Source organism: Mya arenaria, chromosome 8 (assembly GCF_026914265.1).
Source record: "Mya arenaria isolate MELC-2E11 chromosome 8, ASM2691426v1".
NCBI lineage: Eukaryota > Metazoa > Mollusca > Bivalvia > Myida > Myidae > Mya > Mya arenaria.
The window spans coordinates 57634447-57650523 of NC_069129.1; the positions used below are offsets into that span (position 1 = coordinate 57634447).

At 36.5% G+C, this 16077-nt stretch overlaps 2 protein-coding genes across 3 annotated transcripts; both read left to right on the top strand.

Moving 5' to 3' along the window:
- Positions 1–33: 33 nt before the first annotated feature.
- Positions 34–11705, top strand: LOC128244751 (ras-related protein Rab-22A-like). Of its 2 annotated transcripts, none has more exons than XM_052962807.1 (8): positions 34–147; positions 1650–1715; positions 3230–3309; positions 3788–3869; positions 4573–4644; positions 7206–7329; positions 7874–7966; positions 9119–11705. In XM_052962807.1, the coding sequence occupies exons 2-8, from the start codon at positions 1680–1682 to the stop codon at positions 9268–9270; spliced, it is 639 nt and encodes a 212-aa protein (XP_052818767.1). In that variant the 5' UTR covers positions 34–147; positions 1650–1679; the 3' UTR covers positions 9271–11705. The 2 variants fall into 2 exon arrangements, with proteins under 2 accessions (XP_052818767.1, XP_052818768.1); XM_052962808.1 differs by having other exon boundaries at positions 75–201.
- Positions 11706–11905: 200 nt separating this feature from the next.
- LOC128244817 (uncharacterized) lies at positions 11906–15998 on the top strand. The gene is made up of 5 exons (XM_052962908.1): positions 11906–12072; positions 12326–12455; positions 13578–13860; positions 14533–14797; positions 15373–15998. The coding sequence occupies exons 2-5, from the start codon at positions 12369–12371 to the stop codon at positions 15536–15538; spliced, it is 801 nt and encodes a 266-aa protein (XP_052818868.1). The 5' UTR covers positions 11906–12072; positions 12326–12368; the 3' UTR covers positions 15539–15998.
- The last annotated feature ends 79 nt before the right edge of the window (positions 15999–16077 follow it).

The following is a 16077-nucleotide window of genomic DNA, read 5'->3' on the forward strand; positions in this document are numbered from 1 at the left end:
AGTGAATATCGCAATCCATCACGTGATAGTCATGTGACCCTTATAAAAAAGTGATATCTATAGTATCTATTTCCCTGTCAGATTAAAGCATGTAAAACAAATTATAGTGACACTGCTGTTATTCGAATCAGATTTAAAATGTGTAATGTAAGTTTTTCTTGACGAAAGAAGATTCCGTTCTACTTGATATTATCAGATTATGTAGGTTTATTAAATTATGCCTGCAGCTGTGTACTAAGTAAACTACTTACATTTTGTCTCTGTTTACATTTTCCTCATTATAAAGCTAGTTATGCGGGTTTATCAAATACTGTTTTTTAAATGATTTTAAGAGTCCGCACACTAAATAATGCCAAATTTTGCAAAGTATATGTACTCCTTAATAGCCCTAGAATACCATGTAGTTCTCAAACAATAGTGATTTTGGCCTCATTTTGGAAGTTACATATCAAACACCTGGTTGTTATGCACCAGTCAATTATAACCACAACCCCCACGTCCGGGGAATAGCGGGGACTTTGACTTTCGTTCCAACCCCGGGTAAAATCCCTGCCCTGTGGGGACGAACTGATGGTCAAATCCCCCCCAAATGGCCCCCCACCCCAGAGACCCTAGGTACTGCCCATTCCTCGCTAAATTTTGCGCGAAACAAAACCACCGCATTCACCCAGCACTGCGGGGCCATCTGAAAGGTAAAAATACAGCCCATTTCCCCGGCTAGCCCCGGTATATCCCCAGAACTTTTTTTTGGGGGGGGGGGGGGGGGGGGGGGGAATCTTACAGTCTTATTAAAGCATATATGTGTATGTTACACCCTCTGCCACTAATATATATCAGGTGATCAAGGTACATCATAAGTTAAATGACATTATGCAGTATATCTATATGCTCTGCTTAATAAAGTTATTTTAATGGCAAATAATTGGTTAAAAACTTTTTTTCTGGTTTAAATATTTAACTTGTACACATAAATATAATAATATCAAATTAAGATATCTATAAGGACAATATTCATGGTTTTGTAGGAGGTGTCCAAGAACTTCTACTGTCAGACTCGAGTTCGACCTCTTTAGTATCTGTCATTTGTAACAAAAGAAAAGAAAGTAATGTTACATAACTATACACATACTTTTGCAATATTTATATATTGCAAAAGTTGAGCTAATGTTTATGGTCATGACAAGATTTTTTTTATTCATATATCTTCAAAATTCAGGAGAATATGTTGAAAAAAATAATAAAAAAATGTCCAAGAACTACTTGCCTCCTCGTAGTCCCCGTGATGAGTAATGGTGTAACTGCATTGAATTTTAATGTTTTTTTGGTATTGGCAGACTTGTTTTAAAAGGTTGATGCTTTTAAAAACAAACTTTATTGGTGGGAGCTCAGGTGGGATAATTAATGTTTATTTGTATGTAAATTATTACTGTTTTTCAATCTAAAATGAGATTTATGCTTAATTAATGTACTCATTTTGGCTTGAGATTTACAGTTAAAAGTTGTGACACTCTCGGAAAACTTAAAATGTCCAAGTGATAAAATAGTTTCCCTGAGCGCCCATTTTTTTCACAAATGGAGCAGTTTTAAAAACAGTGTGCTATTTCTACTTTAATGTGATATAATAAAATTATTGATCTGATTATTTTCAGATCAAAGAAGCCATGACCTGATTTGCATTGATGGCTGTGAAGGAGATAAAGCTATGTTTACTAGGGGTAGGTATTAAGATCTTTGATGGGTCATTTATAGCTCGACAATTTGAAGAATAGGTGGGCTATACTACTCGCCCCGGCGTCGTCATCCGGTTAAAGTTTTAGGGCAAGTTGGGATTTTCACTTATAAGTCCAATACCCTTCATTCAATTGACTAAATACTTCACACAGTTGTCCAGGGCCATCACATGATGAGGTTAGATAACTCCATATTATTCTTTACACAGATTATGGCTCATGATTGACTATGGAACTTAGGTTAAAGTTTTAGGGCAGGTTGGGATATTTATTAATAACTTCTATACCCTTTGTTCAATATCTTAACTTAATACTTCACACAGTTGTTCAGGACCATCACACAATGAGGTTACATAACCCCATATTATCCTTAATACAAGTTATGGCCCCTGATTTACTTAGGTTAAAGTTTTAGGGCAGGTTCAAGTTTTAGGGCAAGTTGGGATTTTCACTTAAAACTCCAATACCATTCATTCAATTGACTTCATACTTCACACAGTTGTTCAGAGCCATCACATAATGAACTTTTACTTAGGTTAAAGTTTTAGGGCAGGTTAAAGTTTTAGGGCAGGTTGGGATATTTATTAATTTCTTCTATACCCTTCATTCAATTGACTTTATACTTCACACAATTGTCCAGGACCATTACCCAATGAGGTTACATAACTCCATATCCTTAATACAAGTTATGGCCCCTGACTGACTTAGGTTAAAGTTTTAGGCATGTAAAAGTTAAGGGCAAGTTGGGATTTTAATAAAAAAAACTTCTACCGTATACCGTTCACAACAAGAAACATAACTCCATTTTAACCCTAAATACAAATTATGGCCCTTGATTTTTTTTTTATTTCTTTTGAAAAGCATATTTGTATATTCTTAACCACATTTTCATAATGGGAAATCAAGTTATTTGAATGACTTGCGTCATTGTTCGGGCGGGCTGGTGGGAGGGCAGCATCAAGGTCACCTTATGCATCGAATAATTTTAGTTAGGTTTGACATAAAGATACCAAACTTGGTATTATTACATCGTTATTATATTGTAAATCAAAGCGGCGAAGTTGAACGCGCTGTCTTACGACGGCTCTTGTTAATATGTATCCATACTGCCAAGATACATTATTACATGTACCGCATGCATTAATGCAGAGGAAGGTCACTGGTTTAATGCATCATGCCAATGACAACAAAAGTATGCCCTGAGCAATTAGATAATGCTGTCAAAGACCTTCGCTCCAAGCTCAGTTTTTCAGTTTTTACACTTTTTACCCTTGCAGCAAGAGATCCCACTAGCCATTTTGTGGTCGTTTTTGGAAACTTGAGTACCATACAAAGTACTAAACACAGTTAAATTGTCTCCCATGTATGGCAGATATAATGAACACCAAGCAGTCCTTTAAGAACCAAAGGGTCTATTCGTTAAAATCTCAGTAAATCAATAGAATAAAGTAAAAAATTTACATCATCAGCTTCATATCCATAGCTGTATTGTATTTCAGGAGTCGGGTGTTGGGAAGTCGAGCATTGTACTGAGATTTGTCCGTGACCAATACAAAGAATGTCTAGAAAGTACAATAGGGTAGGTCCTAGAATTACCAAATGCTTAAAACTAAAGAGTCAAAATGCCATACTAACATGGTTATGAATGTTTGCACTAAAAACATATTCAATGTATTTAATGAATTTGATCAACCTAATTTTATGTACAGTAGAGATAGATGAAGTCATCATGTTTGTTATGTGACATCAGTTTTATCTGCTGCATATATAGTGCTTTTCAAAATGCCATATTTGAATAGAAATAGATTTTCTTTTAAGTGATGTAAAGGAATGAAATTCAGATGCGTACAAATAATCTTGCCATAAAGGCCGCACTGTAGCTTTGAGTAACAAATCTACATTAACTATTTTCATGTTAAGTTTTATTTCACAGAACTTTTTCCTTTTTCAAATGGTAAAGTCCATTACTGAAAGCATTTATGATGCTTATGTACAGAGTTACGACCCTGTAACCTCACAATAGAGATTGACTAGGATGAAACTTCTGTACCTTTCAGGGCCTCGTTTATGACAAAGAGGGTGGTGCTGGATGAGAAAACATTCATCTTCCAGATATGGGACACTGCAGGCCAAGAGAAGGTGAATTTGTGTAGAAGAAATTTCTTTGGCTTAAGAATATAATAAATAAAGGGGTTTTGTGGTTTGACCATACCATTACCTGTCCCTTGTTTCTTAAAGCTGCACTCTCACAGATTGAACGTTTTGACAACTTTTTTATTTTTTGTCTTGGAAGGAGCAATTTTTTGCATACATATCTGCAAACCAGTGATAAAAGACTGCTGACAAAACATCAGATCGCAGATTTTCATTTTTCCGTTCCAAAATCAATGTTTTATGTGTTTTTCTTAAACCGTTAGTAATGGCTTAAGCCATAAAACTTTAATTTTGTAATGGAAATATAAAAATCTGCGATCTACACAAAAATTTGCTCATTCAAAGACAAAAAAAAAAAAGTTTGAGAAACATTAAATCTGTAAGAGTGCAGCTTTAATGGGCTTTTTGTCTTATATTTCTTGTGGGACTCTTATTGTCTGAAGCAGAGTATGTTCAACACGATATATATATAACTCTTGCCTAATTTTGTACAGATTCATGGGCCTTTTTAAGCTTGCCAAAACATACGAACACTCAATGTCATCCATTATATTAGATTTTAAAAGCTACCTTTGATAGACATGCATCCTATCCATTGACAGCTTATGTTTAAAATGATTCATTTTATAACCGGGTGTATATCTAAGAAATATATTTTACCATTTATGTGTATCGTTTCGCATTTCAGTACCGATCACTGGCCCCAATGTATTATCGTGGGGCGGCCGCAGCTATTGTAGTGTATGATATCACCAGAGAAGTGAGTTAAAATCTGTGAAAAAGTATGATTATAGAAATTGTGTCAGTGTTGTTTTCCTCTGGTTTCAACTGCAGTGGGTATATAGTAGTAGTTACTGCACCCATTACCTGAGTAATTGAAATAATGATAATAATAATCACGAGGGTTGTAAGTGAAGTAAATATTTTGTACCATTTGCTTGCATATAAAGGAATAGCTTTGTAATATATCGGTTACTGTTACCGTTAGGGTATAGGAGATGTTGAATCGACAAAAAAAACCCACAAAATAACACTCATTCAATTTAAGATGTGTTTGCAATTATTTTATTGTGTTGATCTATGATTTGTAAGACCTCCTTTTGCATGTGCCTAAGTACAGCAAGTAACATTGTCAGTTTCAACTACGGTATTTACCGTTTTCATTCACTCTTTCAATGAATTAACATTTTGTATTTCTTGAGCAGCCAGGCCGTGACAAGAATAATTATACCCCCACAAACAAAGTTTGAGGGGGTATATAGGAGTGAGCTTGTCGGTCGGTCGGTCTGTCTGTCGGTCGGTCGGTCGGTCGGTCTGTCGGTTTTCATGGTTTCCGGACGATAACTCATGAAAGGCTTGACAGATTTGAAAAAATTTTGGTACACAGGTGTAACATCAGAAGATACAGGTCAAGTTCGATATTGGGGCTGGTGGGGCCAAGGTCAAGGTCACTGTTACTAAAAATAGAAAAACGGTTTCCGGACGATAACTCATGGAAGGCTTGACAGATTTGAAAAATTTTTGGTACACAGGTGTAACATCAGAAGATACAGGTTAAGTTCGATATTGAGGCTGGTGGGGCCAAGGTCAAGGTCACTGTTACTAAAAATAGAAAAACTTTTTTCCGGACGATAACTCATGAAAGGCTTGACAGATTTGAAATTTTTTTGGTACACAGGTGTAACATCAGAAGATACAGGTCAAGTTCGATATTGGGGCTGGTGGGGCCAAGGTCAAGGTCACTGTTACTAAAAATAGAAAAATGGTTTCCGGACGATAACTCATGGAAGGCTTGACAGATTTGAATTGTTTTTGGTACACAGGTGTAACATCAGAAGATACAGGTCAAGTTCGATATTGGGGCTGGTGGGGCCAAGGTCAAGGTCACTGTTACTAAAAATAGAAAAACGGTTTCCGGACGATAACTCATGAAAGGCTTGACAGATTTGAAAAAATTTTGGTACACAGGTGTAACATCAGAAGATACAGGTCAAGTTCGATATTGGGGCCGGTGGGGCCAAGGTCAAGGTAACTGTTACTAAAAATAGAAAAACGGTTTCCGGACGATAACACATGAAAGGCTTGACAGATTTGAAAAAATTTTGGTACACAGGTGTAACATCAGAAGATAGAGGTCAAGTTCAATATTGGGGCTGGTGGGGCCAAGGTCAAGGTCACTGTTACTAAAAAAAGAAAAACGGTTTCTGGACGATAACTCATGAAAGGCTAAACGGATTTGAACAATTTTTGGTACACAGGTGTAACATCAGAAGATACAGATCAAGTTCGATATTGGGGCTGGTGGGGTCAAGGTCACTGTTACTAAAAATAGAAAAATGGTTTCCGGACGATAACTCATGAAAGGCTTGACAGATTTGAACATTTTTTGGTACACAGGTGTAACATCAGAAGATACAGGTCAAGTTCGATATTGGGGCTGGTGGGGCCAAGGTCAAGGTCACTGTTACTAAAAAAAGAAAAACGGTTTCTGGACGATAACTCATGAAAGGCTAAACAGATTTGAACAATTTTTGGTACACAGGTGTAACATCAGAAGATACAGATCAAGTTCGATATTGGGGCTGGTGGGGTCAAGGTCACTGTTACTAAAAATAGAAAAATGGTTTCCGGACGATAACTCATGAAAGGCTTGACAGATTTGAACATTTTTTGGTACACAGGTGTAACATCAGAAGATACAGGTCAAGTTCGATATTGGGGCTGGTGGGGCCAAGGTCAAGGTCACTGTTATTAAAAATAGAAAAATGGTTTCTGCTTCATAACTTTAATTGGGCATGAGATATTGTGATGAAACTTGCTGTATAGGCAGCCTCTGTGAAGACAATGCCTGTGATTGAAAATGGGGCCAGTGGAGTAAAGGTTTTTGTGCACTGTTACGAAAATAGAAAAACGGTTTCCGGCGGCATTTAGGGGTATTCGTCACTCCTGTGACAGCTCTAGTTATGACTAATAATATACAATAAAGGTTTCTCATGTGTCTGATTTCAAAGAAACCAGTTAGGGTATTGTTAAAAAGTTGATATCATTATCATAAGTGTTGTTGGTCATATAATTACGCTGGAGTTTTCTGGGTAAAAAGTGCTGAGTACTGCTGTCCATTTTAAGAAGTCATAAGAAAGTTTTCCTGGAGGGGATCAATCCAATGATCTATTGGATGAGGGACCAACACCTTTACCACTGGACCACAATCACCATTTCCACTCTAACCTGTTTAATTATAACCTAAATTGATCGGGAAAAACTGACAAGACTAAGTATTAACATCTGCTCAAAATGATCTTGTTATTTTTTTCTTGACAGTCATCTTTCCCTGCGGCCCAGGAGTGGGTGAAGGAGTTACAGAGGATGGCATCTGGGAACATTGTGATTGCCGTTGCGGGAAACAAGTGTGACCTTGAAGATCTCAGGGAAGTCTCCACTGTCGGTGAGTAACAGAGCTAATTGAACACTGTAGAGGCAACACGGCTATGACTAGAAGTTTAAACCATTTTTTATTTTATTTGATTGTGAAGATATCTATATGCTGATTCTAATCAGGCTGGAATCCAGTTTTTTAGGAACCTGCCATGCGTTCAGTAAACATGTTTGCGGCCAGTCTTTGCTGTTTGTTTCCTCATTTGCAGTGTATGCGTTGCGTTGCAACAGGGATACAAAACAAAACGTTTGATAGCATTTTGTAAAAGCTCATCTTACTTTGAATACAACCTCATTGGCTGACACATTGTAAATGCAAAATTTGGCTGACACATTGTAAATGCAAAATTTGACGCTGGGAATATGTATCGAATGAGTGACAGTAGGCGGATCTTTAAACAACTGCAAATGTTGAAATTCTTAATGATTAAGCCTAGTACTTAATGGATGCCTTTCCATTTGCTGAGAATGTAGGTTGTGTTCTAAATACATTATGTGAGACATTCCATTGTTTTAATTAAAAAAACAACAACCCATTTCTGCTTTTGTTTTAGAAGCGAAAGCATATGCAGAGAATATTGGTGCAATTTATGTGGAGACGAGCGCACTCACAGCCGTCAATATTCAACATGTCTTTGAAGAAATAGGTAAAAAACTTACATGAGATTTTGTAAAAATGGTTAATAATTTCCTTCAGAGATATGCCTTTTTATGCCCCCGATGGTGGGCATATTAAAATCGCACCGTCCATCCGTCCGTCCGTCCGTCCGTCCGTCCGTCCGTCCGGCTTTGTAACTTTCCCTTGTATGGACAGATTTTAAAATAACTTGCCACATGTGTTCCACATACCAAGATGACGTGTGGCGTGCAAGACTCGTGTCCCTACCTCAAAGGTCAAGGTCACACTTAGTGTTTATTCACAATGGAGTGCTGCATATAAGGACATAGAGTATAGGTTGTCGTGTCCGGGCTGTAACTTTCTCTTGTATGAACAGATTTTAAAATAACTTGCCACATGTGTTCCACATACCAAGACGACGTGTCGCGTGCAAGACCCGTGTCCCTATCTCAAAGGTCAAGGTCACACTTAGTGTTTATTCACAATGGAGTGCTGCATATAAGGACATAGAGTATAGGTTGTCATGTCCGGGCTGTACCTTTCTCTTGTATGGACAGATTTTAAAATAACTTGCCACATGTGTTCCACATACCAAGACGACGTGTTGCCTGCAAGACCCGTGTCCCTACCTCTAAAGTCAAGGTCACACTTAGTGTTTATTCACAATGGAGTGCTGCATATAAGGACATAACAGTGTAGGTTGTCAAGTATGGGTGGTATTTTTTTATGTTCAGAGGCAATTTAAAATAACTTGCCATATGTATTTGACACGTAAAGGCAAGATCAACTTTTCATGTACTGACCTTGTTCGTAGGTCAATGTCACATTCGGGGGCATTCGTCACATACTGTGACAGCTCTTGTTTGTCCTCTATTCATAGCATCATAGTTACACATTTTTAACATCTAATTGACCAGTCAATATACATCTTGGCTAACTTAAACCAAACTTATCTTTTTGCCTGTTAAAGCTTACATACTTTAAATACGAGTAGCAAATTTCTTATGAGAATTATTTTCATGTCTATGCCACTGACGATGACACCTTCAGTTTCGGAATTTCCAGTAGCAATGAATGTGTCAAATTGGACAATGTATTGAAATGTATTATTTAAAGCATAATTTAAAACAGTTAAGTTGTTCTAATCAACTTCATTAAAATGGTCTGTCTGTTGTTCCAGCGCGTAAACTTCCTGCCGATGACTTCACTCCGTCCATGGGAACCAGTTACTACCTGCATGGGACCGCACGAGAACCGGGGACACGTCGGGCACAGGAGAAAAAAGGCTGTTGTGGGGGAGGGGGGAAACGAAACTCTGATATTATTTACTAGTTTTCTGTAGTTATCTCCCTTTGTAGTTATCTCCCTTTCCATGAGGAGGACAGTTGTCTGTATCGGTCAGGGATGGGAGAATATATATAATTATATACATAATAAAAAGGTATCTGACGCCGTTTCACTCCTCTATATTTTTTACAAAAGACATGTTTGTGTATTCAAGCTATACAAGGCAAGTGTAGGGTTGTGGTCAATAATTTTGTTTTATTACTTGGAAATTCAGGTTTATTATGTACAGTCGCAACACTTTGGCTCGATATCCTAGGGACCGGCCGAAGTTCTTCAAGCTTGTAAACATTGAGCTAAGCAGGAGTGCTTACAAAGAGTAAAAGTAAAATCAGTCCTTTACATCAAGTTTGAGCCAACATGGAATTCGAACCAAGGGATATCGAGATGGTTATCGAGCCAAAGGTATATCATTTTGACCCCTGTCCCTAACCGATACTGCAACCTATGGGCAGATCTCTTACTAACCGGAACAAGAGGGGACAATGTTCAATTATCTACCTTGTATGGATTGCCCAATCTACATATTCTTAAATATTTGATGAATTCCTTAAATAGTTTAAGACCTCTTCAATTCAATAAAAGAGGTCTCCAATCAAATCTATGACAGCAACACAATTGAATTAGAGATCTCTCCAAATCATGTTGATAGCTGTACAATAATTAAATGGAAGATATTTTTAATTGAACTGAATTGAAGAGGTCTTTAATTGATATTTGAATTGTAGAGCTCTCCAGATTGATAAGAGACCTTTCTTATTGAATTGGAGATATCTGCAAATTATTATTATATATTGTTTTGTTTCAAATTCAGCCGAATTAATGCTCTCAGCAATTGAATTATAGAGGCCATATATAGAGTACCTGTAAGAGCCATCTTCAAATAAATTATTGATGAGAACAGATTTGTAAGAAATGGAGCTATCTTCAAATTATTTCATGTCCTCATTACTTGATTTAGAGCTCTCCTCAATTTATTTGAAGAGCTCTATGATTCAATTAGTGAGAGCAACAATTGAATTCTAGCTAGCAATAATTAAATGGTTATTAAAACAAATGAATTAGCAACTCCTTAAAATCAATTAAAGAGGTCTTAAAATCATTTGCAGAGGTCTCAAATTATTTGAAAGAGATTTTAACGTATTTGACTTTATGTAAATTTGGCGTTGCATTACCTGGACCCATGCAATATTTGGAACACATTCATATTTTATATTCAAAGCCTAGATTTTTTATGCATATATTAATTTAATATACATATATACATGTAGTTCAACTTATTGTTCTTATTTTATTTTATATGCACATTTGTCACACACTTTTTGTTGTACATGGTACACTTTTTTGAAAATAGTGATTTCACATACAGTTTTATTAATATTATTTACCTGAGAGTTTTATACTTTCATACTGTGGATGGATATTTCATACAATATCAAGATTTATACATATACTCGTTCTTGTTTTTTGTAGCTTTGATTATGTTAGTGCTGTCTATTATTATTCAAATTTAGGCAAACAAATGAACTAATGAAAATAGTGAAAAGTTTTCATTGCTCAATGTTTAGCTCAACTGTTTTTTCAAAGAAATAAACTGAGCTATTGTGGCGTCTTTGTTGGTCAATCTTAATCTAATGGATAAAACTATTAACCTCGGCCATAAGTAAAAACACATTGAAGATATACAAAGGAAACTTTAAACAGATGTGAAAGAGATAATACGAACACGTGAACATATAAAAAAATGCTTCTAACTCTTGCTTGTTGAGTTATGCCCCTTTTTTCATTGAAAGAACAACAGTAGAACGATGGTGGACGCTCTTCGATGCTCTCGTGTGAATACATTTTTGCTGTTGACGATATAACCACCTTACTCAATGTTTGTATAATTACTGTCTCATGTAAAATTGAACTTGCTTACTTAAAAGCCTGTTTTATATTGGATTTCTTAAGTAGTTTGTTGTTGTTTTCATTCCTTAGTATTTTTATTCTTTAAGTTATGCTTTGAGTAGCATTGATTCCAATAAATTCATTCCTGTTGAAAGCTTTTTTTTTTAATGTTGACTAATACATGTATTAAAGAAGTTTGTTTGCTTCGAAAAAAAATATGCTCATTACCATACAGCAGATTTATTATAACAGTTTATTATTCAGGTTGCTAATTTATGTGATGTGGTTTTTGGGGCCGTATCTATACAAAACATTTGTTAAATCAAATATGATTGTGACATCTTATAGTCATAACTCTTGAGCATTATATAATGAAAAAAAACAATATATTTTTTTTTACTGTTTAGTTGAAAAATCATTAATTTAATATAGCAAAGGTTTTCATCGATCAGCTGTATATGTTCTGAACCCGGTTTTTGTGCTATACTCGAAATATTTTTATGTTAATTTGTTAATAAATTATCTATTGCTTTTGTTTATTGTTTTGTTTGTTTAACATGTACTTTCGTCAATACAAAGAAAGATTACCTCTTTATTTTTGAATGAAAGGGGAACAACCACTTGTCCATACATATATGTATAAACCGCAGTGACCTCCCTTTTATTGTCCCAAGCCCAACATGACATGGCATGCATGTCCAATAAATCAATCTACTTAATCCCTAATGTTTAAACACATTTTAAGAGACAAACATTCATACTGCAATGTGTATGTTAGTATCTATAAACAGCGTATGATATTTCAAAATATGTTCCAATTATAGTTGGCATACACGTACATTTATTATGGATTAGTGGTACCACAAAAATTCTGGATAAAAGTACTTTTTGAGGATTTATGTAAGTTATAGTTTATTTATGGGACATTTACAAGTAGTTTAAATATACTCTATTTTGACCGTGTATGGTTCAGATTACAGCTATTACCGCATGAAGTTATTCTATTAAAGCAGTATCATGTATAACAACAATGTCATACATCAAGTATTGATCGTCAATCGCAAGTTAAAGAAAGTTCAATAATAGATTGCTATTCACAATTATTCACAGAATGAAAATGATGTTCATGAAAATCGATAATATAATTTCATAGGCGCTGTTTGTTGACCCAAGGAACCTCTTAATACAAAGTATTTATGGTGGGACATACTATCCTGAAGGCTGGTCGACTTGACGTCAAATCGCCGTCGACGTCGTCCTTTGCACGGGGTTGGCGACTACCGGTAAGTGACCTCTGGATTGTGACAACGGGACCCATTTTCTCGAAACTTCTTAAGGTTAACAAGTTTAAGTAGCTAATTTTATTAAGCTAAAATTCATACTTTGATTTTGATAAATGAAAAAAAAATAGTTTATTGTAATTATCATAAAAATAATTCCTATTTTAAGTCTAAAATTCTTAAAGAAGAATATAATACTTAACGCAAACTAAAGAGCTCAACTTAGTCCTATTATAGGATACATAAGAAGTTTCGAGAATTTTGGGTCGGGACTCAATGGAATTATAGTGTATTCTCCTAGTTATCGACGACAGTAAGACTCGGTGAGCCATCGAAACGCGTCTGGTTTTTTTCGAAGAAAAAAGGTCCAGATAGCCTTGGGTGTCGTAGTCGTGCAAAATCCTTGACCATAACTGGAATACCGTATAAGATATTCAAATGAAACTTCGTGTTTACAGAAACAGAACGCACCTGTATATGTAGATGCCCATTACTCTGACTAATAGTTGTCGATAAGGCACCAACTTCGACTAAAAACAGAAGTACTGAGTCTGTATCACTTGATACTAAGTCGTTTAAACGAGATTTTAATTCCGGCGTAAACGAGATTTTGTTTATGTTATCCTAATCTATCTATACTATAAACACAGGGAACAGGAGCAAACATTTTGTTGTGTTTTCCTAGTCTATTACATATACACAGTGGACAGAAACAAACATTGTTTTATGTTTTCCTAGTCTGTTTAATATATACACAAGGGACAGAAGCAAACATTGTTTTATGTTTTCCTAGTCTGTTTAATATATACACAAGGGACAGAAGCAAACATTTTTTTTATGTTTTCCTAGTCTGTTTAATATATACACAAGGGACAGAAGCAAACATTTTTTTTTATGTTTTCCTAGTCTGTTTAATATATACACAAGGGACAGAAGCAAACATTTTTTTTTTATGTTTTCCTTGTCTGTTTAATATATACACAAGGGACAGAAGCAAACATTTTTTTTTTATGTTTTCCTAGTCTATAATATATTCCTTACACAAAGGAATCGATCGTTACTTCATGTATTTTATCTATTTATGTGATGTGTGACAATGGTTAGATAAAGTCCATTCCTTTCCAGCCATGGAAGACGCGTAGTGTAGAATTTGTGAAGGAAGGTGATCAGCTTGAACTACGCATCTACAAGGAAAAATCACATGACCTCGTAGACACTTACTTGTTAAATGACATCACTGACGTCACGATGGTGGCGTCAAAGACGCACGCCCACGCGTTCGAGCTGCTGTCACGCGGAACATCGGTGCTTGTCTTGTCTGGGGAGACGGAACTAGAGAGTCGCGACTGGATCTGGAACTTCCGGCGCGTATTCTGGCCGCACGCCATCCCGCAAACAGACGATACTGGTACGTGCAGCGTCGTACCGTTTGAAAAACATCTAACGTTAGTTCGTTAATTTGAAGTTCGTGAAATAAAAGGCATACATACATATAGTATGATATAATATTTAGAACAACATGGCCTATCCTATTTCAAGATAAATTGTTTTGTGGTTGTGTTAAACCTATTGTGTTTTCTTTCGGGGAAAAAATGCTTGAACGTGGCTATACTTTTTAACGCAAAAAACAACATTCCCTTATCGTGGTTTAAGTCAAAATTTAGAAGCTTGATCACGGTTTTGCAGGAGAACTGATATCGTAATAAAACTATATTTTGCAGGATTCTATAATGAAAACATAGTTGCAACGGCATGCAAAAACAACTGGCCCCAGTTTCTCGAAACTTCTTAAGTCCCTAATAACAGGATTAAGCTAAACCCACTATTTTGTTTTTCATCCTTTAAGAGTTCTAATACTTTAAATAGGAATTACTGTTACGATTATCACAATAAACCATTTTCCTTTATCAAAATTCACTATAAGTATGTATTTTGGCTAATTGAAATAAGCAACTTTAGCCTGTTAAGCTTAAGAAGTTTCGAGAAATTGGGGCCTGGATATGTGTTCAGTGTTCTTATCTTGACATAATTGTTACGTAAAGTGTTCTCCCTCACGCTTCAAAATAACCTTTAATTTCAGAAAAGCTGTCCTTGCAACTATTCCCGACGGGCGATTCCTCTCGAATCAACCTGCCGGCCGGTATCTACAGCACGCGCGTGTCGCTGGTTGCCATAGAGCTAAACTTGGTGACACGCTGTGACCCCGGGGACCGCAGCTGCACTCCCGTGGAGCCATTCAACACCGGACCTGCCGTAGAAAAGATCCGACTTCCGCTAACGACGCTGGGCCCCTTACGGGTGTTCCGGAAGGATGCAGATATTCACTTCACCGTAGAAACACTACCGTAAGTTCTGACGTCAGCTCTTCATTTCATGGTGGAATTAAAGGCAGCTGTGAAATGTTCTTTTTATATTTAAATAAAAGCTAACCTGTCAAGTCAACATTGAGACACCCCTTATGCACCAGTCAATTGTAACCACGCCCCCCCCCCCCCCAGGTTCGGGGGTATACCGGAGATAGCGGGGGAAATGGTCCTGTTTTTACCTTCCATGTGCCCCCTCCCCCCGAACGTTAAGGGAATGGCCATTACCTAGGTATCCTGGGGTGCGGGGGCATTTGTCGGGGATTTTACCCGGAATTGGCTGGACCGAAAGTCAAAGTCCCCGCTATTCCCCGGACCTGGGGCGTGGTTACAATTGACTGGTGCATTATTGATGTTTCGAATATAACTTCTTACTTACGAAGTTTGAATTTAATTATATTATATAATTCCATACAGGTAAAATAAATTTTGATTTGTCATTATGAAGGTTTGCCGGGTGACCTTTTTAGACCTTGAAAACTTTTAAGATTGTATTTCGAGCGATCGCATATTTCCTTCATACTACCGATCAATTAAACATAAGACACATGTTTCAGGGATTTTGAATACGGTGTCCTTACGTTGGAGTTTATGACGTCAGACGGTAGCGAACAGACGACGCATGACGTCATCAACGTGGTGAAGAGCGCGCTGTTCCAGGCGACCAGTAACCTTCACGACTGCATCTCGAGTTCCACGTGGAATCTCCACAAAGAGACATGACATGATTCCTGTATTCTTGTAATATTAGTGATTGTATAATTTATTATTTAGCTTTATAAGAATGGTTAGATAATTCGTTGAAACAATCGATCTACATACAGGGCGTGTTCTCGTGCTACAATAGTTGTAACGTAAGGACACGTTTTAATCACTTCAGCATGCTAGCAAATTTTCAACATAAAATGTACATAGCGTAGGAAAACGAGCCAAGCGGAATTGTTTTCCCTCAGTTTAAAGAAATCGGTTCTTTACATCTAGTTCGAGCCAATGAGGAATTCGAGCCAACGGGGTTCGACCTTATTGCCTTATCTCACATATCGTAGTAATACGTCCATTTAAATTATGTTTTGTGATAACACTGCTTGAATAAGACATATGATATTTTCTGTGCAATATATTGTACACCCTGGTATTTTTATTTATAAATGTTCGTATTTTCTGAAATAAAACTTAAAAAAATGTTGACATGTTTTCAATCAATGCTTTAAGTTGGCTAAATTGTATTAAGCCTGTCGTCGGATGATGACGTATAAGGTTAA